At 48.2% G+C, this 27,748-nt stretch overlaps 1 protein-coding gene across 2 annotated transcripts; it reads left to right on the top strand.

The window, feature by feature from the left end:
* Positions 1–365: 365 nt before the first annotated feature.
* On the top strand, positions 366–27,482 carry OTUD5 (OTU deubiquitinase 5). Of its 2 annotated transcripts, none has more exons than XM_036016307.1 (9): positions 366–1,724; positions 11,583–11,676; positions 19,705–19,769; positions 19,859–20,015; positions 20,113–20,261; positions 24,057–24,260; positions 25,716–25,905; positions 25,994–26,107; positions 26,406–27,482. In XM_036016307.1, the coding sequence occupies exons 1-9, from the start codon at positions 1,137–1,139 to the stop codon at positions 26,528–26,530; spliced, it is 1,686 nt and encodes a 561-aa protein (XP_035872200.1). In that variant the 5' UTR covers positions 366–1,136; the 3' UTR covers positions 26,531–27,482. The 2 variants fall into 2 exon arrangements, with proteins under 2 accessions (XP_035872200.1, XP_028378019.1); XM_028522218.2 differs by having other exon boundaries at positions 367–1,724; positions 26,409–27,482.
* The last annotated feature ends 266 nt before the right edge of the window (positions 27,483–27,748 follow it).

Below are 27,748 nucleotides of genomic sequence, written 5' to 3'. Positions count from 1 at the left end.
GCAGAGAGTTTTACCAACCCCATTGTGAGACGCTGGCTGGTGATAGAGATGAATACATAAAATTCTGTTCGATTCAGGTAAACTCAGTTTCACACACGGAAAAGGCATCTGTGTTGCGCCTGCGCACCAGCCACAGGGGCGGGGAGGTCAACAAGGGGGCGAAAGTGTGGTGGTGCCAAAGAGGGCGTGTCTGTTTCCCAAACACCTACTGTTCCCTCGGTGTATGCCTGTCACAAGGTTGGCCTGTCTGACGCAAATGACTGCATCTCTTAACCAATCACCGCAGCACTCAGCCTGTAGTCTGAGTGAAGCGGCACCCGCCTCTCGATTGGTGTGGATTTGCAGGTGGGTGGGACCGGAACTGACGCTTTAGGGGATTGCTCTGCTCTGGGAGTATTGATATTTTCCTGTCAGTCTGACGGAGAGCGGTCAAGTTGGAAGCCTGGAAGGGAGGTGCTTTTAAACCTGTCGTATACGGGAAAGGCCGGGCTGTCCTGTCACAGTACCTCTGCCTGCGAGTCAAAGCCTCAGGGACAGAAGTAAGAGCAGGACGTCGCGGAAGAGAAAAAAGGCCAGGAACCAGGGTGCCAACTTTGACATCTGAGACGGAGATTCACAGGAGGGCGATCGCTCGTCTCCGATTGGCCCTTGGTCGTCAGCGAGGACCCACGCAGTCGCTTCAATTGGTTGGTGCCCGCAATTGTTGTGGCGGCAGTGGAGATTTTGCCCACGTACTTCCGAGCGAGAGGCGGGGGCTGTGCTCCGGCGCGCGTGCGCCGCGACTGGGGGCCCCACCCGGTAGTTCAAGAGCTTGCCAGGGGGCGGGGCGAAGAGGTGCTTGTTTTGGTTCTGTTTTCTTTGACTCGGAAGGCCGGAACGAGCGTGACAGTCAACTTGCCGAATTCGGAGAATAGGCGACGACACTCGCCGCACTGCCTTCATCTTGGACTTCACATCCGGGTTCTTCTGTCGCGTGACCTGCGCGCCGCCTACGGTTCTACAGCCGGTGCCTCAATCTCTTTATCCGGATCCATTCGATTCCCGTCGTGCTTCGCGCACCGCATTATTCCCTCATCCGGGTTCTCTCCCAGCGTGCCGTGCGCCGGGTTTGCTGGGGGCTACCGTGGTGTCCCGCCATGACTATTCTCCCTAAAAAGAAGCCGCCGCCTCCCGACGCCGACCCCGCCAACGAGCCGCCGCCGCCCGGGCAACTGCCCCCGGCGCCGCGCCGCGGCGGGGGTGTGGGCGTGGGCGGCGGCGGCACGGGTGTAGGCAGCGGCGACCGTGAGTCGGGCGTTGTGGGGGCCCGTCAGCGGGCCTCACCGCCACCTCAGGGCCCGCTGCCAGGGCCACCGGGTGCACTTCACCGCTGGGCGCTGGCTGTGCAGCCTGGCGCAGTGCCGGGCCCCCGGCCTCAACAGGGCTCTCCACCTCCTTGTGGGGGCCCGGGCGGTCCTGGCAGTGGCCCGGGAGACGCGCTGGGCGCATCTGCAGCAGGTGTGGGCGCGGCGGGAGTCGTGGTGGGCGTGGGCGGCACGGTGGGCGTTGGCAGCTGCTGCTCCGGGCCTGGCCACAGCAAACGGCGGCGTCAAGCCGCCGGGGTTGGTTCAGTTGGAGGGGGCAGTCCGGAACGTGAGGAGGTCGGCGCTGGTTACAACAGTGAGGATGAGTATGAAGCGGCAGCAGCACGCATTGAGGCTATGGACCCTGCCACTGTTGAGCAGGTATGGGCTGGGGATGACAGGTGAGTGGGGATGGTGGACGGGATCCCCAAATTGGGTAGGGACCCGAGGGACTTAAAACGTCTTCTCTTGGAGCCTAATACTTTTTCCTCTGGTGGTAGGGGAGTAAGACACCCTCTTTCCTCTCCCATTTTCCCCAAAAGACTTGAGGTTAGAAGCCCCAGATAAGACGGAGGACTTTAAGATGGTGTCTGTGGCATCTTCTGTGCCCTGGGGCCAATAGGTAGGAACGCCCGCAGAGACACAGGCAGGATGGAATGTGTTCTGAGAGGGGAGTCTCATGACTCTCCAACAGACCTTGATCTGTGTTCAGTGGCTTGAGATGTTTTTCCCTCTGAGATAAGAGTCTTGAGAATTCCCCTTCAGGGGACACAAGTAAGGTGGAGACCTCAAAGATGTTTGAGTGTCCTCAAGATACTTAAACCCTTTCAGGGGTCTGAGACACGGTATAGGGCAACCCCCTCTCCTTCCTTCTCAGGGGGACACAGGACAGGACCCTCAGCAGTGGGGCCTGAGATTTCCTGAGGGGTCCTAAGCCTGCCTTCAAGGGCCTAACACACATATACATCCCCTTGAGAGAGAGGGATCTTCTGAGCTTTCCTTCAGAGATATGGTTTCTCTTGGGGAGTTAAGATCCTTTCCCCTTGGGGACAAGAGCCAAAACCAATATCCAGAGACCAGAAACTATACTGGGGTACATGAGATTCATTCTTTAAGTAACAAGGGTCTATGCTTTCTCTCAAACTACCTTGGGGACAAGAGTCTGAATCTTTCTCCAAGAGCTTAAGCTTTTTTTAAGTGATAGACCTTTGGCTACTTGCCCCCAGCCTCATAAGGCCTGAGCTTTCTTCAAGAAAATGAGACTCACTGTTTTGGATACTGGAGCCTAACCCCCTTGCTTAAGGACTCGGCCTTTTAGACAGTAGGCCTGAATCCTCTTTAGGAAACTGATATCCTCCCACAGAGGTCCTAGGCAAGGTAAAGTATTTAGGGGACCTTTCTCCTCAGGGCCTTTTGTCTAAGTGATTCTCCTTAGGGGCCTAAGACCCCCCCACACACACACACATGCACACACACAGATATGACCTCCTTCTACCTGATTATGAAGGACTGAAACATGTCTTAGGAACATAATAGCACTCTTTCCCTCTATAACAGGGATCTAAGCATCCCCCACACATGCCTGAGCTTCTTATCAGGGATGCAAGATGTCTGTCTTGGGAACTATAGCCTGAGATCTAGGCAGCATGGAGTCCCAGAGATGGAGTCTGAGGCCTCCCCATGGATCTAAGTCTGCCTTCAATGGCCAGAGACCCACTGTACCAAGGACACTTGAGCTTTCCCTCAAGGACAAGAGGCCCTTAGGTACTCCAGGGACTGCTGTGTCTCTATAGATGAGCCTCCCCCTTAAGGAAACTAAGGTACCCCTCAGAAATAGGACTCTTCACCACCAGAATTGATTCCTGAGACCCTTCCCTTGGTGGTATGGATACAGAGTTCCCGGGGAATAGGGTCCTGAGTATTCCCCTCCCCACAAAGAGTTTGAACTTGCTCTCATGTGCACAAGACACTTAGGACCTGAGTATATACTTGGGTATATGTCCCAAGTCATAGGGACCTTTTAGGGACCTAAGGTTTCTTGCCTTGGGGACTTGAGCCTAAGACCACCCCCCATGTGTGAACTAAGTGCTCAGAGCTTCTCTTTCCCCTTGGGGACATAGGTAAGCTAAAATGCTGAGTAAAAGAGTCTGAGCCTCTTCCCAGGGGCCTAAGCTTTCCCCCAGGGACAAAAGATCCTTCACCTCAGGGAAGGGCCTGAACCCCATGGATATGAAGCACCCCCCAACCAGGCAATCCTTTATCACCAGGGAGAAGGACATGAGGTACCCCCCCCACAGTGTGGCCTAAGGCTTCCCCTATTAGACAGAAGGACCCAGCTGCCCTGCATAGTCATGAAAAACCCTTACCCTCAGGCCAGAAAGGTTCTCTTACTTTCTGTGGGAAGTTTGTCAGTTCTGGAGACATGGGGACTCAGGCTTCCTCTGAAGAACTAGGAGATAGCCTGAGACTCACCCTGACCCAACTCTGCTTACTTCTCGTTTCTAGGACCAGAGAAGTATTCTGAGTTTCCTAAATTGCTTTTAACAAGCTTTTTCTTCCTAGAGACAGGAAACGGGTTTGGGACATTCCCACTCCAGGAAAATTCTCCACCCATATCACTGTCCCCCTTGGCTCAAATAAGTTTTTCTGTACTTCACAGGGGCCTGGGCCTTGTCTTGAGCCTCCCTCCTTGTTGCCTTTCCACCCATTACTACTCCAGGCAGGATAAAACATCTGGACCCACAGAGTCAGGACCAGGAGTTGTTTCTTCTCTCCCTGGTTGGGGTAAAGTCTGTCTTTCCTCCTTCACAGAGCTACATCCCTGGTCCCAGGGACAGAGAAGAAGAAAGTCATGTGCTGCCATGGTGACTAGAATAATACCTTATACCCCCTTTCCATCTCCTAGGTTGGGAGTTCCTCCCTTATACTTGTCCCCATAAGAACATGGAAGTAAAGCTCTGTGGTTGCATGATATCTTCCCTTAACTAAGGAGGAGAGGCTTCCTGTCCTCCCACTTCTTGGGACAAAAGGAGGAAGATGCTTCTTCCTATCTTATCTGGTCCAACTTGAGAACTTTCGGGGATGATAAGAGGAGATTCTTCCTGCTGCCCCAATCTTGGTCCTGAACTGTCACCAGGGCATTCGTAGCCTGGATGCCAATTAGATCCCTTGGGAAAGAGGGGAGTTGTTGAGAGGGAGCCCACATGGTGAATCAAGTCCTCGTTCTAATTGTTCGGATACCCTGTTTGTCCTGATACTGTGATGGTACCTCAACTACCTTTAGGAACCCTTTTGGAAGCTTAAGAGTCGGAGGTTTCCTTTCTCAGGCATGGTTGCCTTACTGAGAGTCTGCTGTATGAAAAGAATAGCTTGCAAACACCCTCAGCTTGAGGACCCTATAGAACATTCTGAGAGCAGGGCATGCTTGCTGAGGTGGTAGGAGAAGCTGGACCTGACATTATAGTCAGGGTGCCTGGGTTCCCACTTAGGCTTTGCTGGGGCTTTGCTGGGTGAACCAGCATAGTTCTGCCTCTGTTCTCTGGGCTTGTTTTCTCATTGGTCAGGTAAGGTGGGGTATCATTTAGCTTTGGGATTTTCAAGAGCCGAAAGCTAAAGCCCTCTGGACCTGGAGGTGACAGAGAATGGTGGGTGTCTTGAGAAAGAACTGGATTTCTCCCCGTCGCTCCCCTGCTCCTATTTTCTCCCAGCCATCCATGGTTGGTGGGCAGAACAAGCAGCTTGTTTAATCTGAGGTTCAGGGTTGGTGGACAGGTTTTTTGTTTTTGTTTTTTGTTTTTTTTTGGCTCCCTGTGCTGTGGTGAATAAGTTCAGGGGTTGCCAGTCAGGGAGCCTACTGAATGGTATGGAGGTAAGGTTGTGCATGGAAAGAGTTTGAGCTTTGGAACTGGGTGGGCCTTAGTTCAAACCCCAAGGTCTCCTGCTTAGCTTCTTCACAGCTTTGAGTAAACTCTCAGATGCCTTTTGTTTTTCTTCAGAACCACTCATGCCCAGGTGATTGAGTATGTGTGTACCTGACCTGACCCACATCAGACCTTGGCTGATTCCTCTCGCAACTTCCCCGGGATCGTCTGGGCTCTTCCTAGGAGGCTTTGTAACAACCCATCTTTGTTAGCAAAGACCTTTCATTTGGCTTCTAGGAACCTGCAAATTCCTCTAAAGGATAAGGCAGAGTGGTATGGCATGAAGTGGTCCCTGCCTGAGTGGTCTGGGTTTGAATCTTGTATCTTTGAGCAGTTCCCTTTTCTGGGTCTCAGTTTCTTCATCCATAATGGGTACTGGTGAGAACGGAGATTGGACTCAGTGTTCTGAAGCTAGTTATAACCTCTTCTTTATCCCTGTTCCCCACTCTCCCGACCCATTGCAAATATTTTGAGGGTATGCTCTGAAGTTTCAAGCAGTGTTCCACTTCCTTCTCCCTGGCCAGTGCTTTAAGTTTTTTGGTGGTGGTAGTTTTTAAATTGGTATGGCTTTATTGAGACATAATTCATATGCCATGCGGCTCACCAATTTAAAGTGTAAAATTTAGTGGCTTTTGGTGTACTCACAGAGTTGTGTGCATCCATCACCACAATCAGTCAAGTTTCAGAACAGTATCATCATCCCTGAGTCCCTTCATCCACTCCCAGCCCCTGGCAACTGCTAATATGCTTTTTGTCTTGATTGATTTTTCTCTTCTGGATGGTTGATAGAACATAAGAATCATACAATATGCAGTCCTTTGTGACTTGCTTCTTTCACTCAGCATGTTTTCAAGGCTTATCCATGTTGTAGCATGGATCAGTACCTCATTTCTTTTTGTTGCATAATAGTAGAATCTTTGTTTTTTTTTAAATCCTGCCCCCTAGTGGCCTGGCATTAGATTTTAGAACCTTGCTCTTTTCTCATCCTTCTGCCCTGGAGAGCTTGTGTTAGTCCTTAGAGAGCAGTGCATCTGTCTGTGTTCTCATTGGATGTGTTGCCATATATACAATATATGGCAATATACAATTGCGCACGGAGCTGAGCCATGCCCTGGCTCCTGGGTGTTTTCAGGGAGAGGGGTGATCTTGGCACCAGGCTTGCTGGGACAGAGCTGTGAAGCCAAGAATAATAAATACCTCTTTGCCATGGGCTCGGGGAAGACATTTGTCCATGAGTTGCCATCGCTGCTACCATCTTCTTTCCCCTTCAGTGGCAGCTCATTTATTGATGGGTAGGGTCAGTAGCTTCCCAGGCTGTAAGGGAGTATAGACCCCTCTGCTGCCTTAATTCTAACCCTCTCCCTGGGCAGGGGAGGTAATGCTGGAGAGGTGAATCCTATGGAGTGATAGCTATATGACATTGCCTCACAGCTCACACCAGGAATGCTACCAGTGGTTTGTATTATTTTTCAGTGGCTGCTGTGACAAATTATCGCAAACTAAGTGGTTAAAAACAATAGGCATATCTTCTCTCACAGTTCTGGGGGTCAGCAGTCCAAAATCCATTTCACTGGTCCAAAATCAAGGTGTTGGCAGGAGTACATGCCTTCCAGAGGCTTGAGAGGAGAACCCAGTTCTCTTACAGCTTCTGGGGGCTGCCAACATTCCTTGGTTTGTGAGCTCATGACTCTAACCTCTATTTGTCTTCACATCTTCTCTGTGTATGTGTGGTTTCCTCTTCTGTCTGTATCAGATCTTCTGTTCTAAGGCCACTTGTGATTGCATTTAGGTCCCATCCAGGTACTCTGAGATAATCTCTGCATCTCAATATCCTTAACTTAATCACACCTGCAAGGACCCCTTTTCCTTACAAAGTAACATTTACAGGTACCAGGGATAAGGGCCTGGTATGTTTGCGTGGTCATTATTCAGCCTACTCTACAGGGGTGTTCTTTTTTCCCTTCCAGGAAGGGGAAGGGGGAGCTCATTAAGTGCTTTCATACTGGGCAGAGTCCTGTAATATTTGAGTCTGCCCATTATCCCTATTACTGGGAGGCTTGTTACAACATTTCACAGATTGGAAAACTGTGGCTCACAGCAGGTCATCACATAGCTAATAATTGGAGCTGGGTTGGAATCTAAGTCAGTTGGGTCCCATAGTGTGTTTCAACATTTCTTGGGCTTTTGGACCAGTAGGTTGCAGAGTCTTGCACCTGGGATCCCTGGTGTCAGAGGGCTTTGTCCAGCCCCTTTGTGGAGGCTCAGAGATGTGGTTGGGCATGCCCACAGGGTCAGTAGTAGTGGGCTTGAAACATTGAGTGTCTGTACTTGATTTCCTCAGGCCGGAGCACTAATGTAGCTTAAACTTCTGTATGGCTGGGCCACCCGCCACCCATCACTCCCACCAGCCTGTGCTTCCTGGACTGTTTTCCTAGAGAACTAAGTTGTCACATTTCTTGGAGGCTCCTGTCCAGCTGGGGGAAGGAAGAGAGTGTGCTAGGAGCTCCTAGGACTGTATAAACTTTCTTGAACCCAGGACCAGGATCTCCCTGTTTTCTCTCCCTACAGGGAGAGAGAAGGGGTTTCAGCCAGAGCCTGGGATCTTAAGCCTGCTGGTGCCAAAGTCAGTGGGTGGTTAGTGGCCTGGCCTCCAGATCCAGGCCCACATGCCACTCTGGCTGTCCCAGGACCAAAGCCCTGCTTGTGCAAAGCCCTGCCCAGGCAGTCTTCATTTTTAGGGACAATCTAGGCTTTCCCCAGGATGGCCTACCAAGTATGTCTCCGTGCTGTGGCTCATGAGGCCTCTCCTGTTGTATCTATACTACATCTTGCTGATGCCCACACTCCAGGTTTTTTGCCTTTGTGAAATAAGGATAATGCTTCCTGCCATCCAAGCTGTGGTAAGGACAATTAAGAGGTCACCTTTTGCATCTGGCACCTGGCATGGGGCAGGCATTCGGCTAATATGATTTCATCTTTCTTCCTGGTCCTGCCCTGCTTACCTTCATAGTCCTACCCAGGACTTTAGCTCTGCTGAACTCATTTGCTGGCCTCTGGCATTCCTGGTACTGCATGGCAGAAGTGATTTCTTATCTGATTTACAAGTTTTTCTGGAGGTGTTGGTGTTTTAATCCTTTGCTCAGGTAGTGCCTCCTCTCAGGTGCCAGCCTTAATGATTGGCTAGGTCCTTTCTGCATTTCCCAGCACCCCTGTGTTCATCTCTTTCACAGCCCTGTTCACTCTCGTTTGTAGTCATTGCCTCTTTCCCTGCCCCTCTAGCAGTTGGTGAGTTTATGGAGGGCAGAGCGCAAGTCTGATTCATTTTTCTGGCCTCATTGCCAGTCCAAGGTCTGGCTTAGTAGCTGCCTGCTAACCTTTTGTTGGATAAATAAGTAGGAGCCCCTCTCATCCCCTTTGATCTTCTTTCCCCCAACACTTGAGGGCAGGAGGTTGTGTGCCCTTATTTTTTTTTAAACTTCTCTTGTCTACTCTGAGGCTGTAGCCATAGTTGCAGCTTTTCTGCTAGAGACCTTTGGCTAGGGCAGGTGCTGCAGTGCTGGGAGACAGCTGATCCTGCGGGACAGGGGATGGATTTGGGGGAACTGGCTGGAGTATATTAGTCCATAGCCTCTGAGGCAGGAGGGACATTTGGACTGCTGGAATGTTGTACACAAACGAGTCTTTTTGTTGTCAATGGAAGCCCATTAAGGGCTTCCCAGTGCCTTTGTCATCTTTAAAATGCCAGCCAGCCATACCTTCCCAGGGATGGGCCCTGATGCCACCATCAGGGGCTGCTGGGTATTCCTTTGTCACTCCCTCTTCACCTCCTGTCCAGTCACTCACCTGGGACCTCTGAGGGCCTCTCAGTTGTACATTATCTCTGTCTGTGCTGGTCTCACCCCTTCCTCTCTAACTGGTGACCACCTAACCAGTGTACAGTACATTATTTACAAAGCTTTTTCTGATCCTGAAGCTCCTCTGATACTCTTGGCAGCTCTTTCAGGTATATCACATGTCCCCCATTTGATAGGAAACTAAGGCTTGAAGAGCTCAGGATCTTAACCAAAATCATGCCGTGAGTGAGTGACAAGAGTTGGGGTTGGAGCCCAGAGCTTTTGGTCTCCAAGTTTTGTGCTTCCTACTTTGCCAGTAATTTCTCTCACCTGAGCTGGGGGGAAATGGCCTACAGAGAGGTGATACCCTGTGGTTGGCAATTGCCTGGATCCTATAAATTCCCTAGGCAGTGCTTGGGATTTTTGATTCCTAGCCCTGATACTGATTCAGGCTGGCTTCTTCTGATGACCAGCAGAGGGCGTAAGGGGCCTCGGAAAGATCTACTGCTTTTGGTTTGGTTTTGAAATGGAAAATACGTTTTAAGTGACACGTAGACATTAAATTTTTTTTTAGTAGACTATATTTTAGAGCAGTTTTAGGTTCACAGCAAAATTGAGCAGAAGGTATAGGGAATTCCCATATACTCCCTGTCCCCACACATGGCATAGCCTCTCCCATTATCAACATCTCCTACCAAAGTGATACATTATTACAATTAGTGAACCTACATTGACACATCACAATCACCCAAGTCTGTAGTTTACAATGGGATTCACTCTTTTTCTTAATTTTATGTCATTTCTTTTTTAAGTATAAAATCTTTATTATATTTTTCCATTACCATTTATTCCCTTCATACCTCCCACCCCCCAGAAATCACCACACTGTTGTCCATGTCCATGAGTCCTTTTTCCCTTTTGCTCAATCCCTCCACCCCTAAACACCCCCAACTAGCTGTCATCTGTTCTCCATCTGAGTCTGTCTCTTGTTTTGTTTGTTCAATTTTTTTGTTAAGATTCCACATATGAGTGAGATCATATGGTATTTGTCTTTCTCTGACTGGCTTATTTCACTTAGCATAATGTTCTCCAGGGCCATCCACACTGTTGCAAAGGGTAAAACTTTCTTCTTTTTTATGGCCAAGTAGAATTCCATTGTGTAAATGGCCCATAGTTGTTTTATTGGGATCCACTCTTGGTGTACATTCTATGGGTTTGGACAAATGTATGATGACATGTATCCACCATTATAGTATCATATACAGTAGTTTCACTGCCCTAAAAATCCTCTGTATTCTCTCTTGTCATCTCTGCATTATTCTTAAAAACACATTTGAAAATACACATTTGTACACGTTCACTTAATTCAAACCTTTGAGGCCAGATGTGCTTTGGAATTTAGAAAAATTTCAGAATTTAGAAAAGTCATCTGGTATGTATACTGTGTACCTGTAATACCTCCAGGGGTCACTGTGGCAGCACCTCATAATCAAATACCCAAATGTTTCTTCATGGAAATGTTTGAATATTCATCTCCAAGTGGGATAAATGGGTTTTCATCAGCCCAGATCACACAGTGATGCCAAATGAGTTATATAAAGACTTTTGGTTTTCAGAGCTTTTTGAGTTTTGGAATATTGGACAAGGGATTGTATACCTCTTATAAAAAAGGAGGTGAGATAACGTCATCTGCAATCACCTGCATCCAACACTCAGGGATAATATTTTGTTACATAGCCTTCCCAACTTTGTGTACATATGTGTTTGTATGCATATGTGCATGCATATATATATGCATAAATGTGTTGAGTCACAAGTAAAATAATATTTTGCATACATTTTACCTTATACAAGATGTTGGAATTCCCTAGATATATGTGGGGCTCAATATTTTATCAGTAGCCCTGGCTGGGTGGCTCAGTTGGCTAGAGTGTCATCTCATTACACTGAGATCGTGGGTTCTAGCCTGGTTGGGGCACATACAAGAAGCAACCAATGAATGCATAAATAAGTGGAACAACAAATCTTTCTCTTTCCCTTCCTCTCTCTCAAATCAATCAATAAAAATTTTTTTAAAAGATTTTACCAATAGCTTTCTTCTCAACATCTCTCCTACCCTAAGTGGCTAGAGGTTTCCCAGGTGAAACTCCTTGAGGTAGAGCCAGGTTATCCCCCTCCCCATACTTGCCAGCCCTGGGCCTCTGGCTGCCTAGGGGAAGGTCCAGCACTGGATTCCCCACATGGTCAGCAGGAGGCAGAATGCAGCTGGGGCCCCTCTGGGAGCAAGTCTTCTCACACAGTGACTTCTTCCTTAAAAGAAAGGGTCTCCTGCTCCACATGCATGGAATGGTCAAACAGGGCTGAGAACTTGACCTTGCCTAGTGTCCTCTCAGCCAATCAGCTGGGTCTCTCAGGAACTCAAGGCAGAGCTCTGGGAAGGGGGTACAGGCCTTTCCTGTTGCTGACCCCCTACCTCTTCCCTGCAGCAGGAGCACTGGTTTGAAAAGGCCCTGCGAGACAAGAAGGGCTTCATCATCAAGCAAATGAAGGAGGACGGCGCCTGTCTCTTCCGGGCTGTAGGTGAGTCTCTGCCTCAGCCTTCAATTGCCTAGGGCTGCCCCTGAGTGTCCCAGTTGTCAGGAGTAACCCCTGAAACAGGTTTGAGGACAGTGTTAACTAGTCTTGTAGGGACTTCAGGCCCCAGCCTCAAGTTAGTATCTGGCCTCTAGCCCTTGGTCATGAGGCAGTGTGGTGATGTGGGAGTAATAATAACAGCACAATAGTGATAAGGAAAATAACATACTTAGGGACAAATTGCCCTGTCAGGCACTACAGGAAACGCTTTTAATTCTTTCCCAAGCTGGGTAAGTGTCAGGACTGCTGCTTCCATCTGTCAGATGAGAAAAGCAGCTCAGAAATGGGGAATGATTACCCAGGGTCAGATAATACATGGTAGAGCTAGGAGTTGGAGTCTGGGTTAGGTTAGCCTGAGGGATCTTAACCACAGCATACTACTTTCACCTTGGGATCACAGACCTTTTGTTTTTGTTTTTGTTTTTGTTTTTAAAAAAAACCTTAAAAGTAGAGACAATAGTGAACCCTCATGTACTCATCATTCATCTTCCAAATAGTCATCAACACATGGCCAGCTCTGTTTCATCGCTGCCCTGCCTGCTCTTTCTCACTCTTCTGAAATGAGTATTTTTAAAGCAAAACCCAGTGTTGAGTCATTTCATTTGTAAATATTTCTGTTATCTTTCTCTGACAGGTAGGGTCCTAGGATCAGTCAGTCAGTGTGTCTGTCTCTCTTTCAGTATGACCAAAATTCCATTATTGTACCTAACAAAATTAATAATTCCTCAATACCATTTACTTTCCAATCTAAACCCAACAAGCAATCATAAGGTCCTATGCTAACGTCCAGGAGAAGCTGGGAGTGTGATCTGATTCTTTTGGGGCAGTGATACCTTCCGTAGAATGTGTCCTCTGATAGTAGCTCTGAGCTGAGAGTCAGAAGCCCTGTCTCTTTTTGTTCTGGCCCTCACTTTTAACTTTTATTGTCCTATCCATGAAGTGGTATTAATTCTGAAGGGCTTCTTAAATCCCTTCTGGGTCTGTTATTCTCAATGCGTGGGTATGCTTCTCTACCCCTTGTGCCTGCTGATGGGCTGGACTGACCCAGGCTCCACTCCAGGCTGTGCTGCTGATTCTCCATGTGACCTTGGGCGAGCAGCTTTTTTTTGTTTTATATCCTTAGGCTGTTTTTTGTCTATAACAGGAGGCTAAAACACCCAGTGTAACAGTTAAATGTGATGACTTCAGTAAATCCCTTTAGTGCCTAGGGGCATAGTAGCCCCTCCTGTACATTGGTAAAGCCTGAATGCTATTGTCAGTGGTGCCTCAGAGTCACAAATGTTTCTTGAACAGGTGAAAGAAAGGTGGGATGAGTGGTTGGCTTCTCCTTTTGTACTAAACAGAGGAGGTTTGTGCAATGGTCTCTGCTGGGCTAGGAAGTTCCCAGTCCTCCAACTCCTGTGGTTCAAGTCTGTATTCTCCTTGAGATGTTTCCTAGAGAACCAGGTTGGGAGGCATCCTTGGACCAAAGGAAAGTGAAGAAAAAGTAGGTGCGAGCCTGTTCAGTGCTAGGTCCTGTTCTGAGATCTCAGGCTGGTTGTGGGGTAAGCAGGGCTGCTGGTGGAATGACGTTTGGAGAATGCAGCTGGGCATCTAGATCTTTTGAGCAGTCTTTGGAGCAAACCTTGGGACTAGTGAAGACCTGCCTTGTGAAGTAACCCACATGGAGAACAATATTTACCCATGTGTTCATTTAGCTATTTTCCCCAAACGTCCTCGCCCCCGCCCCTCCCCGCCATTGGGGCCTTCCAGTAAGAGGACTGAACTTACAGGAAGAACTGACCATGGCAGGTTGAAGGCCTTTCCTTATCAGCACTATGGCTATACATTTCCCTTGACTGAGCTGCCCTTGGTTTTTCTCCATAAAACCTCAGAAGCCCCATGGTCTCTCCCCAGAAGTACATGACCCCTGAGTCTGTAGGCCTCATCTGGAATTTTCCCTGGGGCAGACTGCATCCAACATGTGCTTGTGAAGGGGACTCTGTCCTCAGACTTTCTACTGCCTCTCTGCTTCCAGCCTAGCTTGGACATGGACAGGTGGTACTTGCCCTAGGCTCTGGTGAGAAGGCTACATGTTCTAATTTCCTGCCACACACTAAACGGTGAAAGGAGCACATAACTGGGGGTGAGAGTTGGAGGGGGGATTGCAGACATAGGGGTCACTCTGTTGTTCCTTGATCTTGACTTTTCCTTCAGCATCGTGCATTCATTCAGCTGGATACTTCAGGTTCACCTGCAATATTGGGATCATTATCCCATGAGACAGGTGAGAATAATGATGCTCCAGAAAGGGAAATGACATGCTAATGTCATTAGTGGCAGAGCTGGCATGGGAACCCAGGGGTGCTAAAGGACACGTTCTTTCCATTGCTCTAGGAAAGCCCTAGCTTCTTAATTTAGCTCTCAATGGGCTGGGTGACGTGAGCTGTATGTATTCCTTGACCTCTCTGGGCCTTACTTCATCCAACTAGGAGCCTATGGCCCTCTCCTGTTGTGAGTCCTGAGGCGGGCAGCTTTCTACCTTCTGTTTTGCTTCTGGGGTCTGGGTGTCCCTAGTGTGAACCACTATCTATTGCTTGTGCCCAGTTCTTTCCCACCACCCTGTACTGGGGGACTCAGCATCAGCAAAGGCTTGGGTGGAATGGAAGTGGGAGCCTGAGTCCCAGAGGTATCCTGTGGTCCACTCTTTCTCTGCTGTGCTCAGATAACCTCCTGGAAACGTGAGTCTGTATCTCTCGTCATTCCTTCTCCCCATATGGTTTGACTCAGCAAAATATTCTGGCCTTGGCCTCTGTGGATAAAGTGGAGGCCACATGTGCATGGAGAAGTAGCTGGGGATGTGCATGTTACAGCGATGAGGCCCAGAAACATTAGCTAGGCCCACTCCTCTGGGCCTTTTGGTCTTGGAACATGGACCATCAACATTAAAGGGATGGATCTTAGACCAGTTTTGACTGTTTTATAAATGAGGAAACTGGGACCTCAAGAGAAAGCCAAGACCCTATTTACGTCATACAGGCTGGTGTCAGAACATCAGTGTTCGAGGTTGAACCAGGCCAGGAGAAGATCCCCCTGGGCCACCATGTATGTTAGCTTCCATTGGCTTTTGCCCTGCCTCCATCAGTCTTCCCATCTTTGTCATGGGAGTCTGAGTAGAGGAGCAGGCATTGCAGAGACCAGGCTATTGAGAAGACTGAGTTCCGCTGTCTCCCCACTGAGTCTGACACTTGGGGTAGTTGAGGCCACTGTCCCAAGTATGCACCACAGCTGCTTGACAGGCAGGTGAGGCTTTTTCCCTGGCTCATCTCTGTGGGGCCAGGAGGCAAGTGAGAACAAACTAGGTCCCTGTCTCCCCCTGCTGCTGTGTGTATACATTTATGTGGTTTGTTTTTAGATTTCCTGCAGACACCAAGCTTCCTTTTCTGTCCTCAGCAGAACTTGCTGTGGCTCTTTTAGCAGGCAGGCAGGCAGGTAGGAACCTTGGCAGGGAGGCAGTTCTCAGGTGCTTCTAAAACAAATGGTAGGGCCCTGTACTTAAATTCCTTTAGATAGTCCAGGCTTTCCTGTCTTGCTTTTCCACATAACTCCTTGGCAAATAGTGACATTTCAGGGAACCTAAGGAGGTTTAGAGACCTTTCCCCAGGCAGCAGTGGAGGAAGGTTGAGGCAAGTTTGTTAGTGCTATTGGCTCTTCCCCCCTCCCACCAACCCCTGGCAAAGGATAGGAAGGACGGGGCAGGGTCCTTAGTTTGCAGAGCTTCATATCTTGTGCAGCCTTCAGTCTTTCCTGGTTGGTGGCAAGGCATCTACTTGTTGAATGTGGTGGTTGTCTTTAGTTGTGGGGGTTGTCCTATGGGAATTTGGCCTCATGGAACATCTTTGGCAGGATCTGCTGGCTGTGTGTACGTGTATATGTGCATTTCTATGGTAGTGTGTCTATGCTCAGAGAAAGAACAGAAGTGGGATATGGGGAGGTAAGATTCATGCTGACCTCTGTGACCCTAGTAAGGGGGTATATCGCCTGATGTTTATAATTTCTGCCTACTCCCAGGCCTTTCCAGCTGATTCTTGCTTGTGCTTGTGGGGAAACTGAGGTAGACAAGATCAGGCCTGGCCCCAGGGTGTCAGGTGGTTACTGCAATAGCTGAATTGGAGTGGTGGCAATGTCGTCTTGGGCCTCAGTGCTTAAAGTCAGTCCTTGAGAGCCTGGCTTCCCCTTCACCCTCCCAAGTGGGACACCCTCCTAAATATGGCACACCTTGGGCCAGCTGTGCCACATTTCTGTACCTCAGTATCCCTCCTATGTAAAGTTGAGTTTTGGGATAGTAAGGATAGAATGAGTTGAAATGTAAAAAGGCCTTGGAAAAACCAGTTGTCGTACTGTACCAAGGATTTCTGAGCCCTTTCTGGTCTGGGACAGAGGTGAGGTAGTGGGGGATCCTCTTCCAGCTGGATACTAGAAGGGGAGAGCAGGTGCAGATTGCCCACAAATGCAGCGTCAGTAAGAGGATGAGTTTCAGTTTCTATCAAAACAAGTTCTCTGAATTCCCCTACCTCTGCAAGTCCATTGGGCCCTTTCCCCTACCACGGCCCCCACAGGGAAATCCAGTCTGGCCCTTAGCCCCTGTGCCAACCTTCTAAGAGGAGGAATGCTTTCAAGAGGACAGGTGGGACTAGCAAAGTCAGGCAAGAGCTTCCTCAATGAGGACTTCCTGTGTTATTAGCCCGTGCCGGATATTTATTTTTTTCCACCTTGTATCATTGAAAAGATCCTTCTGCTCTCCTTCTTTGGGGAGGAGCTATTGCTCTGTGTTCTTGGTTCTAAGGAACATGTTTTCTTCCACATTAATGATACCTAAACTACGGTGTGTCTTATCAGTGAAGTTGGTCATCTCCCCACCAGTGTGATTAAATACATGTATTGTACTACCTGTCAGTGTATCTTCAAATTGAGGAGAGGTTATATATTTCATTTTATTGATAAGTAGAGAAGGTCATATCTCTCCCACACTTAAGGACCCTCTTATGTGAAACCTGCATTAATTTGACATTAATTTGGTTGCTAAAGATTTGCAGTACAATTACAGAAGGTGGGTCTGTGGCCTTTTGGCGTCAGTAAAGGTGAAACAGGAAAGAAGACACTGGCATTGGGCATGCGCTGCCTGTCACGAACCAAATCCCAATAAGGAGAGACCAGGATTTAATCTTTTGGGGCGCTTTATTCAGATGGCCAGCAATCTGAGAAGACTGCGGGGCGGGTTTGCACCCTGACAAACCATTTTACATTTTCTTTCCAAGCCAGCGTTTTTTGTAACAGGGAATAACAAGGTGTGGTGAGGGCTTTTGAAATTCAGAGAAAATTAGGTAAAAGAAAACTGCAGCATTCTCGCCCTGGGCAGTTAGCTGTTCCCAGGGGTGGGTGGTCTGTCTCTTCCTGGAACACAATGGCCCGGATGCCTCTGCTTGTTCCCCAGGCAGTAATCTTTTGCAGTGCCCCAGGAGGTCGGCAGTCTCTCCCTGGAGCCAGGATGGGCCTTATCTGTAGTTCTTGAAACAATACCTTTTAACATATGCATTACTTACTAGGCTTATAGCTATTTACCTTAAACTAAAATTTTCTAACTCTTGAGTCCCCTGTCAAAGGTAGAGAGAGCCGGTCCTGTGTATAGAAGGGACAGCCTAGATTCCACGTTTGGGGCTTGCTTCTGGCTGAGGAAGTACAACAGAAATGAGGAAGGGCTTAATAAGTGGTTCCGGTGACATTTTGGCTGAGTTGTAGGTGGCTAGCTACCTGAAGGAGTCATTGTCTTCTTCATGACAAATGGAGCCCTGTTTCTTGAACATCTAGTATGCCTCAGATGTTTGACAAACTGTCCCCTATTGTCTTCACAGTGTCCTCCTGTGAGAGGAAGAGGAGTTACTCTCTTTGCTTTATGGATGAGGACGTTGCTTATGGATAAAGACATTGAAGTCCAGAGAGTTTAAGGGCCTTGTCCAGTGCCCCACAGCTAGGAGGCAGCAGAGCCTTTCTGCCAGGCAAAGGGGTCAGTGACAGGGAAATGTGGGGACCCTCATGGGATTCTTCCCCAATTCCCTTCCCTGTCCCACAGTTTCCCTCTTTCTCTGTTTCCTTGTATCTAGCATCTAGTTCAGGTGGATCTATCTACTAGCAACATCTAGCCACCTCTAGGAGCCTGGCAGGCCAGTTGCTATTTAACCCCTTTGCTCCCATTTCAGTTCCTGTTTACTGCAGCTGCCCACAGCACTGCCTCCTCAGCGCCCAAGCCCAAGCCCATTCTACAGAAATAGCTTGTCAAGCAGCTCTGGCAGGCAGGCAGCCGCAGTGAGCTCTGTGGTACTGGCTTCTAAGAAAGGCAACAGCAGGGGGCCCCCAGCCTATGCACAGGGCATGTGACTTTCTGGAAGTGCCGCTGGGGGGCGGGGGAGAATGTAGCCACAGAACCCACATCCTTGTTTACATCAGTGATGGGGCTACCCCTTCCCGCCTTCACAACCCTCCCCCTCAGGTCCCTGCACACCTCCAAGAGGACTTGAGAGCAGGCAAAGCAGCCTTTTTCTCCTTATTTCACAGAACCCTCCAGGGAGGGAAGGGAATTGCATTTTCTGGCAATTCTTCACAGAGGTATACTGGCTGTCATGGAAGAGTTCTGCAGTGTTCCCTGCAGAACCTGCCCCTGCCCCAGTATGGGAGATCCCATCAGAGCAATGGTCTTCTAGAGAGACAAAGGGAAATTCCTTCTTCGTCTTAGCCAGTGGACTTCAGGCATGCCTCATCTTTATGCCCACCTTAAATTCCCAGGGAGAAGAGTTCCTGACTCCCCCAGCTTGTCCATCTACTCAGCAAACTCTTCCCAATTTCCTGTACTGTATTGGACCCTGAGCTAGGGGTGGACTTGGATGTGAACTACCCTGTGCCCTCAGTGGGAGCCTGTTGTGATCAGGCAGATGGAAAGTCTGTACACACCTTTGATAAATCTGATGATAGAGGTGCCTGGGAGGGTGGGGGAACTATTAAAGAACACATTGGTGTTTGACAAGTAGGCAGTCAAGCAGGATGGTAGGAACATCCTGAAATGAGAGAAGGCATGTGTGAAGATCTTCAAGCAAGGCAGAGGGAACCTGGTTCTTAATTTGACCAAAACCCCGTAATGCCTGAACCATTTGGTCCACAGGCTGCCCTTCCTGAATTAAATTTAGTTCAGTGCATGTGTATCTTATCTCTCTTACTAGACTATGTGCTTCTTGCAGACAGGGGCAGGACTTTACTCAGCTCTGTCACCTTCACAGTACCCCATATTTAGGCCCCACACAAGGAAGGGGACTACAATTTACTGAGTGACTGCTCTGTCTGAAGCCCTGTGCTGGTCACAGCACACTCATCATCTCATTAATCTCACAAGAAGGCCTGCCAGGGAGTCATCCATCTTGTTCCCATTTAGCTCACTAGTACCTGGCAGAATTGGGCTTAGAGTCCTGCTGTTTCCTTTTTCTTTTGCCAATATACAAAGGCCATGCTGACTCTGGGAAGTCAGGCAAACTGAATTCTAGAGTTGAATTTGTCACAGACTGACTTTCTGTGTGAACTTGATCAAGCCACAAATTCTGTCAGCCTCAGTTTCCTCATGTGAAGAATGAAGGTGAGGATATGGAATCAGTAGTGCTTGAGGCCACTTATGGGACTTAAAATGTTTGTTGACTTGTCTAAGTGGCCAGGTAAGACTTAGACAAAGTCATCTGCACGAGAGGCCTGTGGTTGTATCTCTCTTACCTGTACTTTTGCCTCTTTTTCCATGACCCCATTCCAGCCCACAAGGCCAAGAGCTCTCCAGGCCTTGGGGTAGGAAAGGAAGTTTCCCTGGCACCTAGCCACTCACCCCAAGGATGTTCTGTGACTTGGAACTCTTCTCAGGTGGCATCTCTGATCCCAGCCTCTCCTTTCCTTCTGCCTCCACAGCTGACCAGGTGTATGGAGACCAGGACATGCACGAGGTTGTACGAAAGCACTGCATGGATTATCTGGTGAGACCTTGCAGAGACCTTGGGGCAGGGGCAGAGTGGGAGGATCTCCTACCCACACAGACTTGAACCTCCTCTAATCTCTTCTGTAGATGAAGAATGCTGACTACTTCTCCAACTATGTCACAGAGGACTTCACCACCTACATCAACCGGAAACGAAAAAACAACTGCCATGGTAACCACATTGAGATGCAGGCCATGGCAGAGATGTACAACCGGCCTGTGGAGGTGTACCAGTACAGTACAGGTACTTCTGTGGTGGGTAGGTGAGCTACTGATTGTACCTGGTCTGAGCCTACCCTACCTGACCCACTGTGGATGCTACTTCATTCTCTTTTCTTCAGAACCTATCAACACATTCCATGGGATCCATCAAAATGAGGATGAACCCATCCGTGTCAGCTACCATCGGAATATCCACTACAATTCAGTGGTGAATCCTAACAAGGCCACCATTGGTGTGGGGCTGGGCCTGCCATCATTCAAACCAGGGGTAAGTGTGTTACCATTTACCATACCCAAGATGGCCATTGGATTTAGAGGCCAGAAACCTGTTTGGGTCTCAGTTCTACCCCTAGCCCACAAAAATGTCGTACACCCCCTCTGAGTTGCCCCTGAGGCCTCACCTCTATGAAATCAGGGAGTTACCCAAGGTGATCTCTCGGGGTTCATTCTGTGGTCTCAGTTTGCCTGAGCTGGCTCACCTATCTTTTGTGCCTGTAGAAGGTTGGCATTTTGGGATCTGGAATCATATTTGGGAAACTAGATCCAGGGCTCAATCTGGGTGTCTTGGCACCTATGTGGATCCTCTGAAACTCAGCAATTACAGACATCTGTGGTCACAGAGACTTGGAGATCAGGCCTGGCCTCAACACTTAGTGGCTGTGGGACCAAGGCAGTATTCACAAGTCATCTGGGCTGGCAGCTCAGCTGATACAGATAGTGCCTGGCACTGGGCCTGGTGCCTAGTAGGTGCTCAGAAGGTGGCAGTACATTTTCCCAGCACACATTGGCAGATTCTCATTCTCTCTCATAATATTCATCTTCTGGGAGTTTTGATATCTTCTATTCAGGTTTCACTTCCTACAAACAGAAAGTGCTTTTGCCTCATTTTAGGAAACACACACCCTAATACCAACACACCCTCCAACATTAGGGAGTTTTTGTTTTGATTTTTTATTTTTTAAAAGATCTTATTTATGTATTTTAAGAGACAGAGGAAGGGAAGGAGAAAGAGAGGGAGAGAAACACTGGTTGCCTCTTATACTCCCCCCAGCTGGGGACCTGGCCTACAAACCAGGCATGTACTCTGACTGGGAATCAAACTAGTGACCCTTTGGTTTGCAGGCCAGTGCTCAGTCCACTGAGCTACACCAACCAGGACTGTGTTGTTTTCTTTTAAATAAACTAAATTTTAGAGCAGTTTTAGATTTTACAGAATTACTGTGCTTAGAGAATTCCCATATACCCCACTATGATTAACACCTTATTAGCATAGAACATGTGTCACAATGAATGAGCCAATGTTGACATATTAATTAAAGACCATACTTTATTCATATTATTTAAATTTTCTCCTAATGATCCTACCTACTCTAGGATCCCATTCAGAACCATATTACATTTTCAGCTGTTGTCATGTCTCCTTTGGCTCATCTTGGCTGTGATAGTTGTCTCTGCATTGTTTTCATTTTTAATCTTACAGATTCCATGTTTGCCTTTTCTGGATTGTCATATGATTGGAATCATATAGTATGTAGTTTTTCCAGAGTGTCTTCTCTCACCTAACACTGTACATTTACTTTTTGTGGTTTGATCACTCATTTCTTTTTCTTTCTTGAAAAAATATGAATGCCTTGAGTTTACAGAAAAACTAAGAAAATAGTACAGAGTTCCCATGTATTCTTCCTCCCTCCTGCACATAGTTTCATTATTAACATGTCAGATGACAGTTACTCATTTGTTACAGTATATGAACCAATATTGATACATTAAATGCATCATGTCTCTTCAGGCTCCTTTGTCTGTGATGGTGTCCCACACTTTGATGTTTTTGATGACCTTGACAGTTTTGAGGAATACTGGTTAGGTATCCTTAAGGTTGTTTCTCTTTTGGAATTGGATGTTTTTCTCATGCTTACACTGGGGTTATGGGCTGTAGAGAGAAAGAACACAGTGGTAAGATGCCATTCTCATCCCATCATGTCAACAGTACCTCACTGTGAAAATGATTTATGACTGTTGTTGTTAACCTTGATCACCTGGCAGAAGCAGTGTGCGTTTTCTCCAATGTAAAACCATTGTTTTCCCCCCACCCTCTTTTCCACACTGTGTTGTTTGGAAAGAGGTCATTGTATTCAGCTCACACTTAAGTAGTCGGTGTTAAGCTCCATCTCCTTGAGGGCAGAATAGCTACATATATTTTTTGGAATTCTTCCTGCGAGGGAAATTGGTCTCTTGTCCCCCATTTAATCAATCATTTGTTTATTCAGTATGGACTCACAGATATTTATTTCATACTTTGGGTTATAATCTAATGCTATTTTTATTTAGATGCTCAAATTGTTTCATTTTGGGCTATTGGAAGCTGTCTTAGTTGGTTCCTGCATCTCTTTGACATACCCCCATCATTGTGGTATAGTGTGTTTTTTAAAGATTTTTGTCTTTGTTTTTTTGATGATGTTGTCCTTTTTATTTTTGAGCACTTCCTTACTTTCTAGCACTACAGATTCTCTAGGCTCAGCTTGTATATTTCCTTCCTTGGTCTTAGAACCAGACATTTCTTCCAGGGACCCTGGTTCCATTTATTGGGATGCTATTAAGAATCACAATCTGGGTGCTGAGTGTGCTCCTTTTTAAAAAATCTTTTGTTTATTTATTTTTAGAGAGGGGAAGGGGGGGAGAAAGAGAGGGAGAGAAACATTGAAGCAAGAGACAAACATCGATTGGTTGCCTCTTGCATGCCCCCAACCTGGGACCTGGCCTGCAATCCAGGCATGTGCCCTGACCTAGAATCAAACCAGTGACCTTTCGGTTTGTGGGATGATGCCCAACCCATGGAGCCACACCACTCAGGGCTGATAGTGCTTCTTGATACTGGGGTATCCTTCTTTCTAGGCCCTTTCAGCTGATGGAGTAAGGAGAGATATATGTTTATACTAACCTGTGTGTATACACATATCTAGAAATATTTCTGTATATAACTATCTATAACTATATGAACCTACCAGCTGATAGGTACTGCTTTGTTGTAATTTTAATTTTCTAATGACAAATGATGTTGAGCATCTTTGGATGTGCATATTTGCTATCTGTATAACTTTGATGAAATTGTGTTTAGATTTTTTTTGCCCATTTTTAAATCATCTTCTTCTAACACAGAGTTTTACATACTTTTTGGACTGTTACCCATAGGTAAAATTTACATTTTATATCATTATTTCATGCACACACACTGGTGTGCAGTGTGTATATGTGCATTAAAATAATGTTAGAATTTTATTGAACAGTACTTACATTTACTCCCTGGGGTATGCTCTGATATTTGTTATTATTTTTTAAAATGAAATCATATCTCACAATCTAACAAAGAGCACACTCATACATGCTGATACTACTATCCCCTCATCCCCTTTAATACCTGACTGCTCCCTCCACCCCTTGCATAAACAGCTAACTTTTTAGGCAGTCTTTTCTCCTTGGCCCATCTGAGCATAAATGAGGAAGGCCTTGGCATTATGAAACTTAAGTCATCACTGGGTAAGGCTTCTTTAAATTCCGGCCTACCCTGGCTGGTATAGCTCAGTGGATTGAGCGCAGACTGCAAACCAAAAGGGACCCCAGTTCGATTCCCAGTCAGGGCACATGCCTGGGTTGCGGGCCAGGTCCCCAGTAGGGGCCATGTGAGAGGCAACCACACACTGATTTTTCTCTCCCTCTCTTTTCCCCTCTCTTCCCTTCTCTCTGTAAACAAACAAACAAACAAACAAATAAATTCCAGCCTAGGCTAGAGGGTACCTGGCTGCCCCAGACTTAGTACTTTAGTTGTCTTGGGGTTGGGAGCAGGGCATCTGGGTGTAGGAGTTTGGAACTACTAGTTCTACCACCCACTCCTGCTTTCTCCCAGTCCTTGATGAATAGTTAGCCTGCCCAGAGGAGTGCTTAGTAAGAGGACCTGCCTTCCTATCTCCACTCTTCGGGCCTGTGGGCTCACCTCCCCGAGCCAGTTCTGGCTCTTGGCCAGAGTTCAGAGTGTTTCCCCATATCTCTGTTCCTCCCACTTTCGAAGTTTGCAGAGCAGTCCCTGATGAAGAGTGCCATAAAAACATCAGAGGAATCATGGATCGAACAGCAGATGCTGGAAGACAAAAAGCGGGCCACAGACTGGGAGGCCACCAATGAGGCTATTGAAGAGCAGGTGGCTCGAGAATCCTACCTGCAATGGCTGCGGGATCAGGAAAAACAGGCCCGCCAGGTTCGCGGCCCCAGCCAGGTGGGTCCTAGGCTCTGTCACTGGCCTGGCTAAGAACCCATTATTTCCCATACTCTGTCCCAAACAGGCAGAAAAAATTAAACAGTTTTGACATCCGGGAGACAAGGAAACTCCCAAATGTGTCTGTACCTTATCTTGGCCTCAGCCTTGGTGTTGTGCCTTAGAACTCTCAACACCTGTGCAGATCAAGCACTTAAAGAGTGAGGGAGGGAGATAAATCACTGATGGTGACATGCAAGATTGATGGATAGTTTCAGAGGGACAACCTTTGTTGAATGTCCTTGTGTACCAGGCTCTGCTGAGAATGTAAAATCAAGTGTAGCCTGCTCCACCCTCAGTGGTCCCCTGTCTATTGAGTGAGACAGATGCCTCAGTGGAGCCCTTGACCCTGGCTGGGAGACAAGTGGAGATGGGAGCTCTAGTTATTCTTCACATAGGAAGGTTGAAATTTTTAGGTTAGGGAGAGGGCAAGACATACAGACATTTGAGAAATCACAATGAGTGTAGAGTGATTGTAGATATTGGCAAAAGCTGAGTAAATCTTTCAACAAATATTTATTGTAGATCTGTGCCCCATACTGTTCCAGGTGTATAGAGGTACATTGGTGAGCCAGGCAGGCCCAGGTCTATGTCCTTGTGATGCTTACATTTTTTGCAGAATGGGACAATATAAACAATAAAAATAATGAATAAATTAGTTAAGTTGTGGTGGTATGGATGAAAAAAATACAGAGCAAGGTAAAGGGAGTAAGTATGGCTAAGTGGGGCTGGGAGTTCATAGTATTAAATAGTGCACACCAGGTAGGCCTCAGAACAGGTACATTTGAGCAAAAGCTTGCCTAAGGTAAGGGGGTTAGCTATGTGTGGGGGCAGGCAGAGGACCAGCTAGAGCAAAGACCCTAAGGTAGCACACGCCTGGTGGGATTCAGGGGCAGCCAGAGGCCAATGTGGCTGGACAGAAGTCAGGCAGTGGGGCCAGATTGGGAAGGGACCTGTGGGCCGTGGTGAGGATTTTGGCTTTTATTCTGAGTAAGACAAAAGCCATGGAGGTTTGTGGGCTGAGGAGGGATGGGGTCTGACTTAGGATTTAATAGGATCTCCCTGACTGCTGAGTATAGAACAGAGTCTGGATGGCAAGGGTAGAACAGGGACCTCGAGGAGGTGGCTGCTAGAGTAGTTCAGGTCACTGCTGATGGCACAGGCAAAGGAGGGGGGCAGCTCTGGATCTATTTTGAATGTGGGGGTAACAGGTTTCCTGTCAGACTGGCTGTGAGAGTGTGAGGAGGGTTAAGGAGCTTACCCTCATTCTGTGGTCTGTTGTGAGACCAGGAGTGATGGTGGTCTGTGTATAAGTTGTGTCATAGCCAAGATTCTGGGAAGGAGTGAGCCCTCGGGAATGGGGCAGAGGAGGATAGAGAGTTTTGTAGGTTCTTACCTCCTTTTTCCCTACTGCAGCCCCGGAAAGCCAGCGCCACCTGCACTTCTGCCACAGCTGCCGCCTCCAGTGGCCTGGAGGAGTGGACTAGCCGGTCCCCACGGCAGCGGTCACCCGAGCACCCTGAGCTGCATGCCGAGCTGGGCATTAAGCCCCCTTCCCCAGGCACTGTCTTAGCTCTTGCCAAACCTCCTTCGCCCTGTGCACCAGGTCAGTGACTTGCTGACAGGGAGCATGCAGGGCTTAGAAGGTACTACCTACGTCCTGGGCCCTGCCTCTTACTGTCCATCTGCCCCAGGTACAAGCAGCCAGTTCTCAGCAGGGGCCGACCCAGCAACTTCCCCCCTCGTGTCCCTTTACCCTGCTCTGGAGTGCCGGGCCCTCATTCAGCAGATGTCCCCTTCTGCCTTTGGTAAGCTTCCTCTGTCTAGGGCCAGGGGCTAGCCAGGAGGTTGGGAGAGATGGAAGAAGCAGTAAGTCCTGAGAAGGGGTCTCTGGAGCCTCTGGTCATCTCCCTAAGAAAAGGGAATCTTTCAGGCCCAAGGGATCTGTCCCAGGGGGTTCTGAGTGGGGTTTCAGAGGCTCAGAGGAGCCTTCTTACAGGTAGGAGAGAGAGGGGCCTGGATGGGATCTTTCCAGAGACAGGAATCTGCAAAGGGCAAAGAAAAGGCAGGTCAAAGGTGCTCCATTCTTTTTCCCTTCTTGCCTAGCAGGTTTGAATGACTGGGATGATGATGAGATCCTAGCTTCGGTGCTGGCAGTGTCCCAACAAGAATACCTAGACAGTATGAAGAAAAACAAAGTGCACAGAGATCCACCCCCAGACAAGAGTTGATGGAGACCCAGAGACTGGAGACCATCTCCCAACTCCCACCACTCCTGCCCTCCGGTGCCACCCCATCTTCTTTGGCTTTCTCCCTCTTGCCTTCTTTCTCCTTCCCTTTCTCCCCTCCTTTTCCTCCTCCCCACTTCCCTCTTGCTGACCCACTCCTGTGCCCCCTCTCATCGCTGCCACCATCATCACCTGTCTCTTCGCCAGCTGATGTGCCCTGTTGCCCCCTGCACAGCACCATCCCTGCATTCCACAGGGGACTCGGGCAAGGGTGCCGAAGGTAGGCAAGAGGCACACAGAGACAAACCAACTGGCAGCCAGACAGTCCCCGAGGAGAGACATTTAGGCAGAGGGAAGCCTTCCTGACCCCCATTCCTCCCAAGTTCTGAAGACCTTGTCAACCCACCTCCACAACTATGCCAGGGAAGTGGGAGGAAGAAGTGGGGAATTCCCCTTCCCAGTACCCTAAGAATGTCTGAGCCTTCAATGTTGAATTTTTCCTTTATTAAAATGTACTTTCATCTTATAAAATTAACCAGTCAAAAACGACGTAGACAACAGCATCGACTCTATGAAGGTGGCATCTCTCTGGTTTGGGGGCAGACAGGTAGTGGCACACAGATATTGTTGCTTTCTCTGGCCTCCAGCTCTGGAGGTGGGCAGGGTCTAGAGTACGAGCCAGGGCAGAGTAGGGGGGCACGGGTGGTTGGTGTCATGTGGACTTTGGACAATGAGACTCTGACCTCACTGCATTCCTGTTGCTTCCACCATCACCACTACCAATCCTTTTGGAATCTTGGGGTGGGGACACCTTTGAGGGTTATGACCGCCACCCAGGATTTGAGTGTGGGGAATGGGAGCAGCCTTGGCAAATGGGGCACCTGTGTCCTGCAGGTGTTGACAAGATCCTCCATCTGTAACGTCCTTGGCACAATAAAACCAAATGTCAGTTTCCTTGAATGCCTCTGTTCTGTGTGGGGCAGAATGTGGGGGGTGGGGGTGGTTCTGGGCAGAGGTGGAGAGGGTACAGACTTTTGCTTGACCTCTGAGGGCTGTGTGCCCTCCAGTAGGTTCTCTCTGGGGCCCAGAGTTTGTTCATATTTGATTCGCTGCTTTCTAACCACCTTCTGGACCTGGACCTGTTACCACCAAGAAAGCTCCATCTTTGCCTGCTGCCCCTACCTCAGTACTGGCACAGGATGTTGCCTGCCCACCTTATTT

This window comes from Phyllostomus discolor, chromosome X, assembly GCF_004126475.2.
Source record: "Phyllostomus discolor isolate MPI-MPIP mPhyDis1 chromosome X, mPhyDis1.pri.v3, whole genome shotgun sequence".
Classification (NCBI taxonomy): domain Eukaryota; kingdom Metazoa; phylum Chordata; class Mammalia; order Chiroptera; family Phyllostomidae; genus Phyllostomus; species Phyllostomus discolor.
The sequence above is the reverse complement of the archived record's forward strand: the minus strand, read 5'-3'. Positions and strand labels throughout refer to the sequence as shown.

Bases quoted from the DNA above. Each gene is read 5' to 3' on its own strand.
- OTUD5 (XM_036016307.1), top strand. From the start codon at position 1,137: ATGACTATTCTCCCTAAAAAGAAGCCGCCGCCTCCCGACGCCGACCCC. The intron at 11,677-19,704 runs GTGAGTCTCTGC...CTGCCTCCACAG, and splicing joins CTGTCTCTTCCGGGCTGTAG to CTGACCAGGTGTATGGAGAC. The intron at 20,262-24,056 runs GTAAGTGTGTTA...CCACTTTCGAAG, and splicing joins TGCCATCATTCAAACCAGGG to TTTGCAGAGCAGTCCCTGAT.